The sequence below is a fragment of the Uloborus diversus genome, chromosome 5 (assembly GCF_026930045.1).
Source record: "Uloborus diversus isolate 005 chromosome 5, Udiv.v.3.1, whole genome shotgun sequence".
Classification (NCBI taxonomy): domain Eukaryota; kingdom Metazoa; phylum Arthropoda; class Arachnida; order Araneae; family Uloboridae; genus Uloborus; species Uloborus diversus.
This window is the reverse complement of record NC_072735.1, coordinates 178797492-178813005: the sequence shown is the minus strand read 5'-3', so window position 1 is coordinate 178813005 and position 15514 is coordinate 178797492. Positions and strand designations below refer to the sequence as shown.

Sequence of the window (15514 nt, the reverse complement as noted above, 5' to 3'; positions counted from 1 at the left end):
AAATTCCAAAATAGTCTGGAATCCTGATTCTACGAGTTAATTTTTTTAATTTTTATTTTATTTAATTTTACTTTTATTATTATTATTATTAGTATTTATGAAAAAAAGTTATTTTAAGCAAATGTCTCAGGTGCCTACAGACCTAAAAAACTTTCAAGTGGCCTTAATTTTTAAAGAATTTGAATAGAAGGTCATAAATTTTCTTAAAACTGTATGAAAAATATCTTAACTTTACCAATGGCAGAGATCACTGGATTTTAGCCAACTACAAAAAGAAAAAAAAAAGGGTTTGTTTTCAAAATTTATGCATAAAATTGTACTTTACTTATGTAAACAAATAAAAATTCTTATTTAGACTAAACATAATCTGTTTATTAATTATATAAAAATCCTACATCATTTATATACTACTCTCAAAAGTCTTAGATGATTCCTGATTCAATTTTTTTTCTATATTTCTTTCCTTTTCTCCTTTAAAAAAAATCATGTGTAAAATTAATTTTATTTATGTAAACTCTGTACCTCAGAGCCAGACTGATTTAAGTCCAAAATTTGCAATTTTCCATTTATTAGTGCATTGTGTTTGTAGAATCCTATTGCGCATTGAGCCATATGAATGTAAGGCTAAAAAAAATTGTTTGTAATTATTTGCCAAGTGTCAAAAGAGCACGAGTCCAATCCTTTGTATGCACCAAGCCATTGTTTCTCTGCTCTCCTGTAAAGTAGTGATTATGTGACTTATGTTAGTCTGGCTCTGAGGTCAGTACTGTCATGTATATTTATGGATGACATATATTCTTTATATAAGTTTTGTGAAAAGTATATCATGCATATAAATATTTTAAATATGTTGCATGAGTTTTAAAATCTAATGAAACTGGTTTTTATCAAGATAGAATGGGGTTCATATCCATTATATTGCATTAGTAGGTAAATTTCCTTTATTTATGCCCAACGGAATTGATATTTATAATTGAATAGTTAATCAGGGCCGTAACCAGAAAATAATTTCAGGGAGGGTTTAAAAACTAATGCGCAGTTTTGCGCTATTTGTGTATTCAAGTCTTCTGGTTATCTATTATGAAATCGTTTTATGTGATTGATATACAGATGAAAGACATTTGAGTTTTGGAGCAATATTTTTTGGAAATTTTTAAATATAAACAAATTTTTAAATGTCAAATTGAACTTTTCGGTGGAGGGGGGGGGGTTGAACCCTAAGACTCCCCCTTGCATACGGCCCTCTAGTTAACTCGTCTTGAGACAAAGAATTTTTTGGTGCTGTTCATTAACAACATGGAAAAAGTAAATGATTGTGTTCATTTTTTTTTGTAATGTAGCTTAACTTGGTTTATTCTTGCACTTTTTGACTTCCTTACTTTTGTATGATTATGCATTGCAGCATAACTATAAAAGTATTTATTTATTCATTCATTTTTAGTTAGCAAGTCTAGAGCAACGTCTAAGGAATCTTGAAAGTATTATTGGACCAGACAAGAAGAAAATGGTAAAAATTCATCTACCATTGAACCACTTCCCTCTTACCACTCAAGATTTAATCTAATCTGTCTGAGCAACTGTATGCTTAAAAATCATACTTCACTAAATTTGTAATTTTAATGTAACTTTCTTCGTCATCTTAAAAGTCACTACTGCCTTTTCCAGGGTTTATGCGCCCTTGAAAAACCTTGAAAAGTACTTGAAAAAAAAAAAAAAAGGTTCATTCTCAAGTGCTTGAAAACGTTTCTTAGGGCTTAAATCATCAGCATCTTGCAAATGTTTAAACATTTGGCTAATCGAATGTTATTTTCACATATGGGTCATTCTCCAGAAAACAACTTTTGAACGCAAATATTTTTCAATTTCAAAAACTTTTGTTTTCTTTTTTTTTTTCATTCTTACATGAAAGTGTTACTTACTAGAAGTCACCATAAACAATGGCCCAGCTAAGTTCCAATTATTTTACTTATAAATAAAAAAAATAAATAATGCCTTTTCACGGAAATAAAAAAAAAAAACTTTTAATGTCTAAAAATCGTGACCAATTTCATATCAAAGTAGTAACTTTGTTAATTGTGCAAGCAATCAACTATTTTAATGATTAGTGGGAACGTAATATTAAGCTCTCTTAATTAAAGTATGGCTTAATTAGTAGTTTCAAATATATGTCAAATAATAGCATTTAGTAAATTTGAGGATATACTGGCAATTTATAATTTTGGTAGGATGCCTATTATTGATGTATTTCCCTCCATCATTTATTTTCACCTCAGAAATAATGTCATTGATGAAGTTCTGTCTCGGTGGTGAGGAATTTTCCATTAATATGCACCTAATAGGTAAATTTTTCAAAGTTTTTTTTTTCTTCGTTGTTACAATCTGCACATATTAAGCATATGAAAACATGTTCTCTTCTTTTTTTACATTAATTTATACCCCTGAAATTCAAGTTCAGGGAGGTGAGAAGTCGGAATAACCACGTTAAGTTTTTAAAGCAAAATCTCTATCTTCTTGTTTTCAACATTGTGTGTTTAGGTAATGAAGGTGAGAATTTATTGTGTGACATGACTCCTTGTCCTACTAAAACGAACTAAAACACACTATTAAAAGATTAAATAATCTTAAACAATTAGTATTTGAGACACTTATGAAAGGAATAATAAATAAATAAGTATATACTTTAAATTAAATAAGTTATTAAGCTACATAAACAGTCACTCAAGGTGTGTGACATGCCACGGAGGTGAGAATTCACATGTTGTGAACCAAAAATATACTGAAATAAAAATTATTATTGAAAAATTGGTGGCAGGTTTAAATAGATATATTTTTGATGAAATCAAAAATCAATGTTAAATGAATTATTTCTTAACGTTTTTACTGTAAAAGGCATGTGACAGAAAAGTTACTTTTTGAAGAATGACCCATATGCTACCTTAGATTAGTATATTTTATATTTAATTTAAATAAAAAATGAATAATTTCATTTTATGGGAAATTGCCAACATTAAACTTGGTTCACGAAAATTTGCTTCCCTTGTTTGAGATTTCAATCCTTCTGCATCTTGTGAATCTTTTTAAATTTTTGGCAATTAGAAATTATTTTGACGCATGCTACATCAGATTAGCTTGTGTTAGTAATATTTTTAATAATTAAAAGATTAATTACTTTTGTTTTGTTGAATTATATACCTATATTGAAAACCTCCTCTCTGGCTATGTCACTGAACTTAGGTATTTTGGTTTTGTCCCATTAAAGTTAAAAACACTCATGCAAAAGTTTTTTTTTTTTTTTTTTTTTTTTTTTAATAGCTTGCTGATTCTTAAAAGTATACTGCTTTTAATGTGGAGATTGAAAAGCTAAAACTTATGTGATCTTCTCTTTATGACCAGGCTTTTCAGAAAACTTTTGACACATTATCAAAGTGTCTCTTGTTTTAGAAAATACAATTTTGATTGCTGATACTTTTAATGTTGCTTATTATTTATATGTTTGCATTAAATGAAATCTGCATAAATTTTTAGTATAAATTTACAATATAGAAAAAATCTTGAAAAGTAGTTGGATTTTTTTCTCTCTGAAGAGTATGAACCCTGTTTTCTGTATTTGCTTTTTTATTATATTTTTAAAAAACTTTTGGCTTTTTAAATTGTTTATTTGCAAAACTTTAATTGATCTTTCAATCTTAGGTTTTAAGCAAGAAAGAGAAGATCATTAATTGAAAGCAGTTATATGTCAACTATATTTGAAAGTTGAACGATTGAAATTTTTTTAGCATAACAAGTTTCATTTTCATTTGCTTAGTTGAAAAATGTTAAAATGTGTCCTTAGCCCTTGAATTTTGTTTTTTAAAAAGGCTTATGAAAGCTGCCAAACTTGATGCATTAAAGTTGTGGAGTTGTGAGTTAATTTTTATTTTCACAAATAAAAATTAACTCAATAAAAATCTTATTTTTGGAAACTTGCTAACATCAAGCGTGTGCTTCACCAAAATTTGCATGCAGTGTTCGAGATTTCAGTTGTTCTGTATCTTGTAATTTCAATTATTTTTGAAGTTGGAAGCTATTTTAATCCACCTGCTTATTTTATTTTTCTATTAAACTTTTAATAATGAAAAGAAATGCATTTCCACAGATATTAAAGGAAGAGAAAATTTTGTTGCATATATATATTGCATGTGGAAGAAAACAGATTAAGGAAGCAGGCTCAGGATTAATGTTATATTATGTAAATAAAAATTGAGGAAATAAATCAGTCTTTTATCTCCAATTTTGTTCCCTAATATAATTATATGTTCTTAGTGATTTTGAATTTTCTACTCAATTTAATGATTTTGTTTTTTATTTGCAGTCTTTCCTTACCTCCAACACTGATGGAAAAAGTGTAACTGTGAGTATTTTCTTTACCTTTCACAATTTCTTCAAAGTTTCTCTCTTTTCAGCCATTGTAGAACCCTTTGGTGTATCTTGTCAAATCAAATAAAATATTCATTTGATTAGTTTATAAATGCATTGTTTTTCATGCAAGAAGTCAGAAGCGTACAATTAGTATATTTTTTTATACTAAATGTGTTGAAGGTAATGAGGTTTAAGTCGACGCTGGCCTCATCAGTGGGAATTAAAAGTTACAGTTGAGGAGCAAAAATTGACTTGTACTGTACAATTTATTTCTTCCCTGTACTTTCTCCCTGTGTGAATTCAGAGCAGGGGTCATGACCCCTTTATAAGTGATCAAAGATTGCCTAAAGTTGTGTTTTGGAGACTTATTAATGACAGAAATCTTGCGACTCCTTTCTAAGAAATAATAATGGGGTGGATTTCCGAAATATTTAGAAGTGTTATTCTTCTGGTTCCAAATTGCACTCTGCTTTTGTTTTAATAATTCATTTTACATCCCATTCTTTGCTCAGTTCAAAGTTACCTTCAGTTGCTGGATCACTTAGAATTAAGTCAGTAAGTCATTTTAAATGTTTTTTATTATTATTATTTTAATTTTTAGTAACGGTACAACATTTAAATAATTTTTCTTTTGTTTTATGCCAATAGATTCTATCATACTATTAAAGTATGAATAAGACAGTTTAAAATAGAAAATGTTGGGGAAAGTTGCCTTTAATGTCTAACTGTTTCAAAATGCTCCAGAAAACATCAGGCCATACTCTGGTGTCTGTTACAGAAGGAGATTTCCTCTCAGAATTTGCATGTTTTTTTGGGAAAATAGCAATTTTTCTCAAAACTTTGACATTGTTGATTGCATAACCTCCCCTCCCCTTCAAAGACTAATTAGAATAACACCTACTCGCAATCAGATGGCACAACTTTGAGGGTCACGGCTGTGGACAAAATTCTGGATTAATAAAACTAAAAATAAATCATCATAAATAAAATATAGAATATTAAGTTGAATAAGTATAATTTTATGTATTGTAACTATCATAGTGTCCTATCACAGTTCCAAAAATATGAATTGAAAATATCAGATGAATAAACATTGTCAAGTGCACCACCGCTATGCCAGGAACATTTCTTAAAAATAACATATGATATTGAAAAAAAGCTGAAAAGATTTATTAAATAAAGACATTGTAAAAAGTTAGAAATATCAATGGCAAATTGTGGTCACAGACCATTTTTGTGTGTGAGACATCAAAATCCCATCAGCGAGTACAGGCAGCAGACTCAACAAGCATGGCTCCTCCAAGCAATGGAGCCCATTTTGTGAAGAATCACACTAAGTGAAAATTAAAAGTCCATACTTGTAGTTGAAGTTCATAATTTTATGGATCCACCACATATGTATGGTAAACCCTGTACTGGTCTGACCACCAATTATATGGAAAGGCTAATATCCAGTTTACTGGCGGAAATGGAAGCGCCTATTATCTTTTAAGGATAGTAGTTTTTCTGATACTGATGTGCCCATTTGCCTCTTAATTATTTCGACCCAGATTTTTTTTAATGACAATTTATTCACTGCAATAATTTTTAAATCAAAACTATACTCGATCTATATTCTCACTACAAAATTAATTGATTTATTTTGTTAACAACATAATTTTGAGCTTACGATTTTGCTTTTAAATTTCCGAACGAAATGAAAACATTTTATTTTCTTTTTGTTCTTTCCATAGAAACTTGTTTTGTTTCCACTCATTTTCACCTCAATGAAGACAATAAATGAATAAATAAGGCCCTAGTGAAATTATGAACTGCGTGCATCAAAATCACATTGCTATTTTTCCTTCTCCCCTGCTAGGTTCATTCAGAAGGAAACGTCTTAACTTGGCCGATTGCCAAATCACGTACAATCTCTGGCAATGCCAAAAAATGTAAATCTTGTGTCACGTGATATGTATCACATAAAAGTATATAAACCTTGTCGGGACACGCAAGCGAGTCGCTTGCCATCATGTTAAGTTTATTTGCTGACTTTTTGTCATGCATGTTTCACGCTTCTAACAATGAATTTCAACAATGGAAAAGCGATAAAATTTTTCACTTTCGCCAACTTAAAAAACGCTTATAACTTTTTCTCTAGTGGATTTAGGTTATTGGACCTTGGACGCCCTGACAATTTTATCGTCGAGTGCAATATTTAGAAACCAAATAAAATCAAAAGTCCATTCTATTCTCACGTAGTGTTATTTCCGCTGAATAATTTTAAGCTACTTCAAATACCCGCTACCCCCAAAGCAGAATATTACTAAAATTGCGACGTACGTCGCAGAACAGATGCCTGAGCTGAAGAACAATTCTGTTCAAATGTGAGAGTAAAACTCAAATTTTCTGCAGAAAATGCAGATTTTCTGCAAATATTTTCCATAACTCAAGATAACATTTTGACCAAATTTTGCAGGTTTCTTTAAATTTGAAAAATAAACGATAATTTGGCGGAAAGCTTGTGAAAAATGTTGAATTCGATAAGTCATATGCAATGCAAGAACTGTAGATATACTTTGAACTAAAAGAAATCTGTAGAATTTGTGCAAAGTTATATCTTGAGTTGGTCGAAAACTCCTTCATGCCATGTAAAATCAACCAAAAAAAAACCCCTTGGTTTGAAACCTACATTTGGATTTTTATAAAATTTTGTATCTTTGCTCTTTCTATGCATTTTAGAAAGCATATAAATTTTTTTTTTTGGAGAATTCAATCAGTTAAGGTTACACAGAAATGCATAGTAACAGTGAAGTTTAAAAAAACCTCCTGTATGAATCAATTTTGATTTAGGGATCCCGATTTGTGGAAAAGGTCACGTTGGTTGCTTGTATATACAATGCTTGAAGTACTACTTGCAGAACAATTTTAGTCAAATGATTTTGCGTTGCAGAACATGGTCAAATATTCTGCTTTGGGGCCCGCTACAAATCCATGGTCAAACAGTTGGTGCATTTATGGTAGTTAGCATTGATGCAGCTCGCCTTCTTTGCAGGCTGCCATCGGCATGTTGTCCTCGAAGCTGAACCTGCTGGATGCGGGCTACCTGGACCAGATCGAGGGCCGCCTGGTGCTCCTGCACCAGTGCATGCAACAGGTGGCGGAGAAGAGGCAGCAGATAGAAGATGCCGACAAGCAGAACAGGGTTGCCGAGCTCTACGAACTGGCGAAAAAGGTGGACGAGCTCAGCACCAGCCTGCCGCAGGTGGTCGAGAGGCTCGTCTCCCTCAAGGAGCTGCACGAGCAAGGTGGGTATCTTATGTAATTAAAAACTGAGCGTATGTATCTATGTATGTTTGTATGTCCAAGTTTCTTCTCCCGAACGACAGTGAGCTGACCATCGAACCAGGTATCGATGGATAACTTCCTGTCCTATCTAATATAATCCTCCGATATTAATTAGCAGAGATATCAATTAAAAACTATTAATTATGACACTTACATTTCGACATAAAATCCCTGTTTTTCGAAGGCTTTCCTCCATTCAAATTATTATTCAGTGCTTCATCTCAACTTTCCGCAACAATGCTTTTATTAAAATTCGTAAACCCCCCTCCCCCCGATGAGAAGAAAAATCTGTTGTCATTTTTTTTCTCAAATATGAACAAATAAAGTTCTGGATTTTGTTTAAGGCTTTTCCTGTAATCAGGGGATTTAAAATGTTTCCTTTTTGGTTATTTTTCTGCAATCTGCCACAAAATTTTACTGTTTTTTTTTTTAGTTCAAGCCTGGTTGTTGAACACCTTTCACTTGACATAACTTTTATTTTCGAGGTGGACTGTGCAAAAACGGGTGACACAGCTAGTCATGATATCATTGCCGTCGATTCTCTCGTTAGCAGGGGGTCGGAGTTGGGCCGATTTTGGGGTAAAGGAGACAGAGTAGGGAGTTGAAGGTTTAAAATCCCAAGAGTCAGTCTGTTATTTTCCCTTTAAGTCTGCTACAGTCACGGATCCAAAGATTTTTGTAAGCAGGTTCAAGTCTCAATCGCCAGCGCTTTAGCTCCTAAGTAAAAAGTATCAATTAAGCATATCCCCCCAAAGGTGATGGAGCACCCCCCCCCCCCTTAAATGAGATTGAAACCTTTTCTTATTGTCCCTTTTCCTCTAATTTTTCCAGTGGCTCAGCCAGCGCCATGGATCATATTCTTTCAAATGTTTATCAAAAGCTATATTACTTTCGGCAGACCGACTGGTCTCGACCGTGAGCTTAGGATGTATGAGATTACAGTTATAAAATAGTTAGAAAAGCATAAACAATACACAAATGTGGTTAGAGGTGGAAGGGTGCTCTGAAAAAACGTTTAACTCATTAGAAATGATTGTTACTTTGAAAAGGAACAAAAAACTCAAAATAGCAATAGCCCAGTAAATGAAGTCTGAGTTTTGACGCGCAAAGAAGAAATACCTTACAGAACCAAGCACCTTAATTCCACTACATTTTTGGATCTAAGAAAATGAAGTACTAATAGTAAACATAATAAAATTTTTGTCACAAGGGTTCAGCTTTCAGCTGACCCTTTGATCCTCCCCTGGCTCTGCAACTCTGTTAGTGCTTGCGGAGTCAGAGTCTGACAGAATTTGGTGTAAAGGAATCGGAGTCAAAGACTCTAAAATTCCCGGAGGCTGTCATTTTCCCTCCGACTCTGCAGCCCTGCCAATTAGAAATGGACACTAGGGGGTTGGAGGGGGGGCGGGGTATTTTCTGGTTTTCTTTCAGAGAATTTTGTTCCAAATTTATAGCACAAAATTATGCATTTAAAAATTTTAAGTGCTTGCACTTGAATACTTTTTTTGCAGGGTTGGGTTTTGGACTGTCTAAAAAGTATGCTAAAAGCTAAAGGGATGTAATCTAATCAATTCGTATTTACTGAAATATTCGTAATGCATAGATATAAATATTATTAATTTTAATGAGTATTTGATAATATATTTCTCCAAATGTTTATTTGAAAAAAATTTATCAATAACTCTATTACATAAAGACTTCCTTATGTAACAGTTGGTAGAGTTATGAAAGGAAATGCGCAACACTGCCAAGACAACTGATATCAGTTCCATATATATCTCAAAGGAATATTATTAAATTTAATACTTAAGTGAAAAATAAAAAAGCTTGAATTTTTAATGGTCTGCATAAAAGTTTTGAATGATCTTTTAATGATTTTTTTTTTTTTTTCAAATCTATATAAATAAAACAGAGAATATATTTATATGTGTGTGTATTGTTCTCAATACTACCCCAGTTTTCGTCGGATCTGGATCAAATTTGGCAGGGCACCCGAGAAGAAACATAGGGGGTTTTCGAACACCAATAAAGAACCGAACCGTTCAAACTTTAATTTTAGGTCCCGAAAATGGCATTAAATGATGCTCTCTATCCGAAATAATTATGTGATCAACTCGCAATTAGAGCCATTCGAAACGCCGCAAAAAAATACCCTCATAAAGTTCATTTATTTCCTCTGAATTGAAAAAAAAAGGCTGCAAAATCACTGGGAAAAAAGTAAAAAGCACTGCTAAGCTTAATGGAAGAGAAATTTTAAATTAAAAAATTATTGTTAGCGCGATTTCATTTAAAATTAGCGTTCAGAAGGTTACCACTTTTTTTTACTCTGCTGTGACTAAATAAAATTTTGTTTTCATTTTGAGGTAAAATTTTCCCTTTTTGATTATTATTTGGTGATTTATCTTCTTTCTTTCTTTTTGTACCGCCAGCAGAAGGTAATCAGGAAAGTTGCATTTAATTTGTTGGTGAATTTTTGATTTGACGTTTTCTTTCTTTAAAAATGATTGTTTGGATGGAAATTTTAGTTTTTTTTCTTTCCTCCCCCTAATTGAAGCCTGATTGTTGAACATGTACCACTTGACACAACTTTTGTTTTCGAGGTAGACCGTGCAAAGCCGGGCAATGCAGCTAGTCACATAATAAAGAACAATAATTTGATGATTACATATCCAGCGCCAATACAAGGGGGGGGGGGGGGCAGTCTGCCCCGGGTTTCACCCATCTGGAGGGTGACACACATAGTGCAATTCCAAGTTTTTTTTTTAAAAAAAAGAAGTTTAAATGCATTTTTAAGGCTACAAATTTGAAAATTTTCTGGGGGGAACCCCCATACTCACCCCCCTTATCATGGAGTGAGTAATATACCCAAAATTAGGTTCATATTGTCAATACCTAGACCTAGTTGTAACTTCCTCTTATACCAAAAGACTGAACCCCCATTATCTTTCCCTATGTTTGAAATAATTAAAGGGCCGTCCATTTCATACACCCCCTTACTCTTTTGGCCTCTCGACAGCCTGCATATGACAGACAGCACATGTGTCTAGGGCAAGTTATATAAAAAGCATTCATAGTTTTTATTTTTTGTTTGTACATTAGCCAAATTAAAACTTAACTTGTCTTAACAAAAATGTATTTGTTTCTGAAAATTGAATTTCATGTTTACATAGAATATTAAAACCTTTTTTTCAACGTTTGTAGGGGTTGGGGGGATGACACCATAAATTACCGCCCGGGGTGTTCCCCATACTAGCTATGCCACTGATTATATGCACTTATTTAATGAATCAATTAACCAACATTTTGATGCATAAAAATTGCAAAATTACTGCAGACACGTGTTTCGGTATTACAAGGAACACCTTCTTCAATGCAAAGAAGCATGACCTTTTGGACGGAAAGTCATCCCAGAAAAGAGACTTTTCATCCAAAAGCTCACACTTCTTTGCATTGAAAAAGGTAATCCTTGTAATGCTGAAACACATGTCTGCAGTAATTTTGCAATTTTTATGCATCAAAACGTTGTTTAATTGATTCATTTAATTTTCAAATGCAACCGTTTTTGATGTCCTATGATTTTCTTTTCCCCCGCCTCCCTCTGCAGCACCACCTTCGACCGGCCTCATGATGCTGCTCCTCTAACAAAAACGTCTCCAGGTTGCGCCCATATACCACACACATGCATGCATGCACCTGCACACACACGCATACATACACACACACACGCATACATATACATACATACCCACATTCATGCCTGGGCCCAAACACACACGCCTACATACACACTTGTGATTGCAAAAAACATAATTTGAATTCAAAATGTCAAAATTCAATTTTTTTTTTTTTTGCAGCTCTCCAGTTTAGCAAAGCTTTAACTCAATTGGATACCACTCAACAACAAATAGCAAATTCTTTGAAAGGAAATGAAGTCCTGTTGAAAGAAGTAAGTTTGTACAAAAGTACTTTATTTTTTCAAGACTGATACCTTTTCCTTGTGCATCCATGTGTGATATATAATGTATCGTCTCCTAAATTAATATCAGTGTAAATTTTTGAGAAATCATTACCAAATGTTTCAACATGTATCAATTTTTGATTTTAAAGGGTAGCTACTGATGCTGGATTTTTTTTTTTTTTTTTTACATGTGTTAGAAATACTCGATTTATAATGGAATTTTTATTGAAAAATTGGTAAAATATTGGAACTCTCGTTTTAATGGAATTCAAGCCAATGTAAATGAACTGAAGAGCAATATTTGCTGGTGTCAGTCATAACTTAGGCTATGATTTGTCTTTTTAAAAATTTGTTAATGAAAAAAACTATTATGGGGAGTAATGAATTGTAATAATAATGTGTGTTCTATTTATTCTAGAAGTAAATTATCAAAACTGAAAAACATCGACTTTTCGATCATTACTTCAATTCAGTTTAATTCAAACAGAATTTTTACTTAACGCCCAGTTGAAGAGATATTCTCTCCCATTATTGTAGGCGAAGAATTAAATTGTGTGATTGTACTTACATCACAAGGCAATGTTCTGTGAGCTGGCTTCTATCTCCCTCTCACACTATTTCTATATTAACCACTGAATAAATTTGACGTGCTAGACACAGCCTAAGTTACTGGCAAATTTGCATGTGCCCGTGTCTCACTGAGGTGATCTTTGTTATTTTATTTGTAATGCAATCTGTTCTACTAAAAATAGATAGGTTAGATTATAACTTAAGAGCCATTGTCTGTAAGGATCAGGCAGGTTGTGATTGTTGACATTTTTAATTTTCTTTATTTTTGCAAATGTTGTTCCTTATCATGAATGTAATGTTTGTGCAAAATATGAGCTTTGTCTGCCTTACCGTTTTTCGGAAAATAAATTTTTTAATTTAGGGGGCGTGGCACATTTTTGCGTGTTTTTCAAATTTGCAGATTTTAAAGTTCTTGTTGCTTTAAGTGCCCCTATAATGACATGGATTTTTAAATTCTATACTATTATATGGTCTTCTTAGAAACTACTACACCTGTTAAATCGGTGTCACTACGAGGGCGACGGTCACAAACTCCGTTTAAAAATGACCGAAAATGAATTTTTTTCTATATTCAAGGCCAATTTTCTCAAAGCGCCTTCATGGTGACACCAACATTTTTAGATCATTTTCTAGCCACACTTACATACATCAAACATATGTATCAAAATCGGTGTCACTATAAGGGCGCCAGCAGATATTGGAACTTTTATTCAATAAATTTCACAAAAACACAAATATTTAAAATCTAACTACAACTGTCGCCCTCATAGCAGAGATCTGATACTAAATTAGGTTGATAAGCAACATGTTTGTCTACCATTTGCACAAAAAAAAAATCGGTGTCACTCCTATTATTTTTGGAAATATAATCGTTCCAAGTTAGTACGTTATGGCGTTTTTTTATATTTATTTATTTAATCTTTTCACCCCCAGACAGTTTTTTTTGAACATATTTATTTTTAATTTAATACAAAAATGTGTATCTTTTAACATAAATAGCTTTGGGCAGTAAGAGCATCTTTTTCTTGAATAGAAAATGCCCGTTTTGATATAGGTACAGGCAGATGTATTTTGCATAATATGTCTAGATTATCATACCAATACTCATCTTGTTTTTTCGGCCAAACAAATATATTTATTCCAATTGTTCTTGACATACATTTGACCTCAACTTGCAAATGGATTTTATACGAAAGATGTATAGAGAGAAGCTCTTACAAACATCTTATATAAATGCTTCAAATTTTCAACTAATAAATACCCCTGCATTGCCAAAAGTTCAATTTAATGAAATTGGATGGTCCCTATCTTTACGAACTCAGTTCAAGTTCACTTCAAAGCAGAACGAGTATTTATAAGAACAATTTACGATTGGTGAAAATACTGGGAAAAAAACAACATTCCTATCAAGTTGCACACTAGATGAGAAATGCAGTTCGTAACGGGGAAAAAACTGTTCGTTGCTTCAGAGTATTGTACTATGAAACAAATCCTATCCTTTTTTTTCGATGGAAGAAACAAAAAAACGAATGTTTTCTCAATACATCAAATGAGAATATTGAAGAAAGCGAACATTCAGAATCTGAAACTGAATTTGAGGATAACGTAGACCAAAACGAAGAAAACATTAAGAATCAAGTCAAACCAATTTCAGATAGACGGTCATCTCTTACTGAAAACTGCTAATTTTGTAGCACTAAAGCATGGGAAAACATGGTATCTCAGAAAAAGAGTAGAAGTTGACCATTTGCAAGTTTATGTCAAATGCATGTCAAGAACAATTGGAAAAAATAAATTTGTTTGGCCGGAAAAAACAAGACGAGTATTGGTATAATAGTCTAGATATGTTATGCACAATAGATCCACCTGGTACCTATATCAAAACGGGCATTTTCTATTCAAGAAAAAGACTCTCTTGCTGCCCAAAGCTGTTTATGTTATAAGGTACACTTCTTTGTATTAAATTAAAAATAAATATGTACAAAAAAAAATCTGGGTGTGAAAATATTAAATAAATAAATATAAAAAAAACGCCATAACTTACTAACTTGGAACGATTATATTTACAAAAATAATAGGAGTGACACCGATTTTTTTTGTGCAAATGTTAGACAAACATGTTGATTATCAACCTAATGTAGTATCAGATATCTACTATGAGGGCGACAGTTGTAGTTAGATTCTAAATATGTGTTTTTGTGAAATTTATTGAATAAAAGTTCCAATATCTGCTGGCGCCCTTATAGTGACGCCGATTTTTATACATATTTTTGATGTATGTAAGGCTAGAAAATGATCTAAAAATGTTGGTGTCATCATGAAGGCGCTTTGAGAAAATTGGCCTTGAATAGAGAAAAAAATTCATTTTCGGTCATTTTTAAACGGAGTTTGTGGGCGTCGCCCTCGTAGTGTCACTGATTTGACAGCTGTAACAGTATCTAACAAGACCATATAGTAATATGGAATTAAAAAATCCATGTCATTATAAGGGCGCTTCAAGCAACAAGCACATTAAAAACTGTAAATTTGAAAAACCGGCAAAAATGTGCCACGCCCCCTAAACAAAAATGTTTTCTCAAAAATGGTGAGTCAGACAAAGCTCAAATTTCGGATTTACATTACATTCATGATAAGGAACAACATATGTGAAAATAAAAAAAATTAAGAATGTCAACAATCACAAATGCTTTAAACTGCCTGATTCTTACAGACAATGGCTCTTAACTCTTTTATGCAAGTGTGTGTGCTTAAAATCCTCAAAATTACCCTTTTCTTTTTCAGGTACAAGCCACCTTTGTGAAGAACACTGAAATGATTGAAGCTAATATATCCAGCTTAAATACTAGATTATCTGCTTTAAAATAATAATGGAACTCATTAGTTTCGCTTTTTATAGGATTTTTTTGCATCTGATCTGTGATCACATTTTTAAATTTTTCATTAATTTATGTTTGATTGTATTTAGCTTTCTAATTTTAAATATGGCTGCTTTTTTCGCGTGCAAGCAAAATTATAATAAACCTATTACCTTTTTACATGTTTTCATTTATTTTGTTTGGATATGACATTCCAAAAACCTGTACTTTCAGTACTCAATGTATGAAACCACACTCTGCAGTATGGTAGTCTCTCATTGCAGGAACAGTCAAAATGACACTACAAGCAAATGTTAACCGCATTTGATCAATATAGTCTTCTACGAGGCGTGTTTTTAAAGTAAGTTCCGTTTTTATATAAAAAAGGAACGAGTACAGATAGAGC

At 32.4% G+C, this 15514-nt stretch overlaps 1 protein-coding gene across 1 annotated transcript in view; it reads left to right on the top strand.

The window, feature by feature from the left end:
• The window catches only part of LOC129222004 (dynactin subunit 2-A-like), a 40963-nt gene extending 25695 nt beyond the window's left edge, over positions 1–15268 (top strand). Inside the window, exons 8-12 of the mRNA XM_054856420.1 lie at positions 1442–1507; positions 4352–4390; positions 7433–7685; positions 11580–11671; positions 15035–15268. Coding sequence (XP_054712395.1) covers positions 1442–1507; positions 4352–4390; positions 7433–7685; positions 11580–11671; positions 15035–15118 — 534 coding nt within the window. The 3' untranslated portion in view covers positions 15119–15268. The remainder of the gene's footprint in view (positions 1–1441; positions 1508–4351; positions 4391–7432; positions 7686–11579; positions 11672–15034) is intronic.
• Positions 15269–15514: the final 246 nt, after the last annotated feature.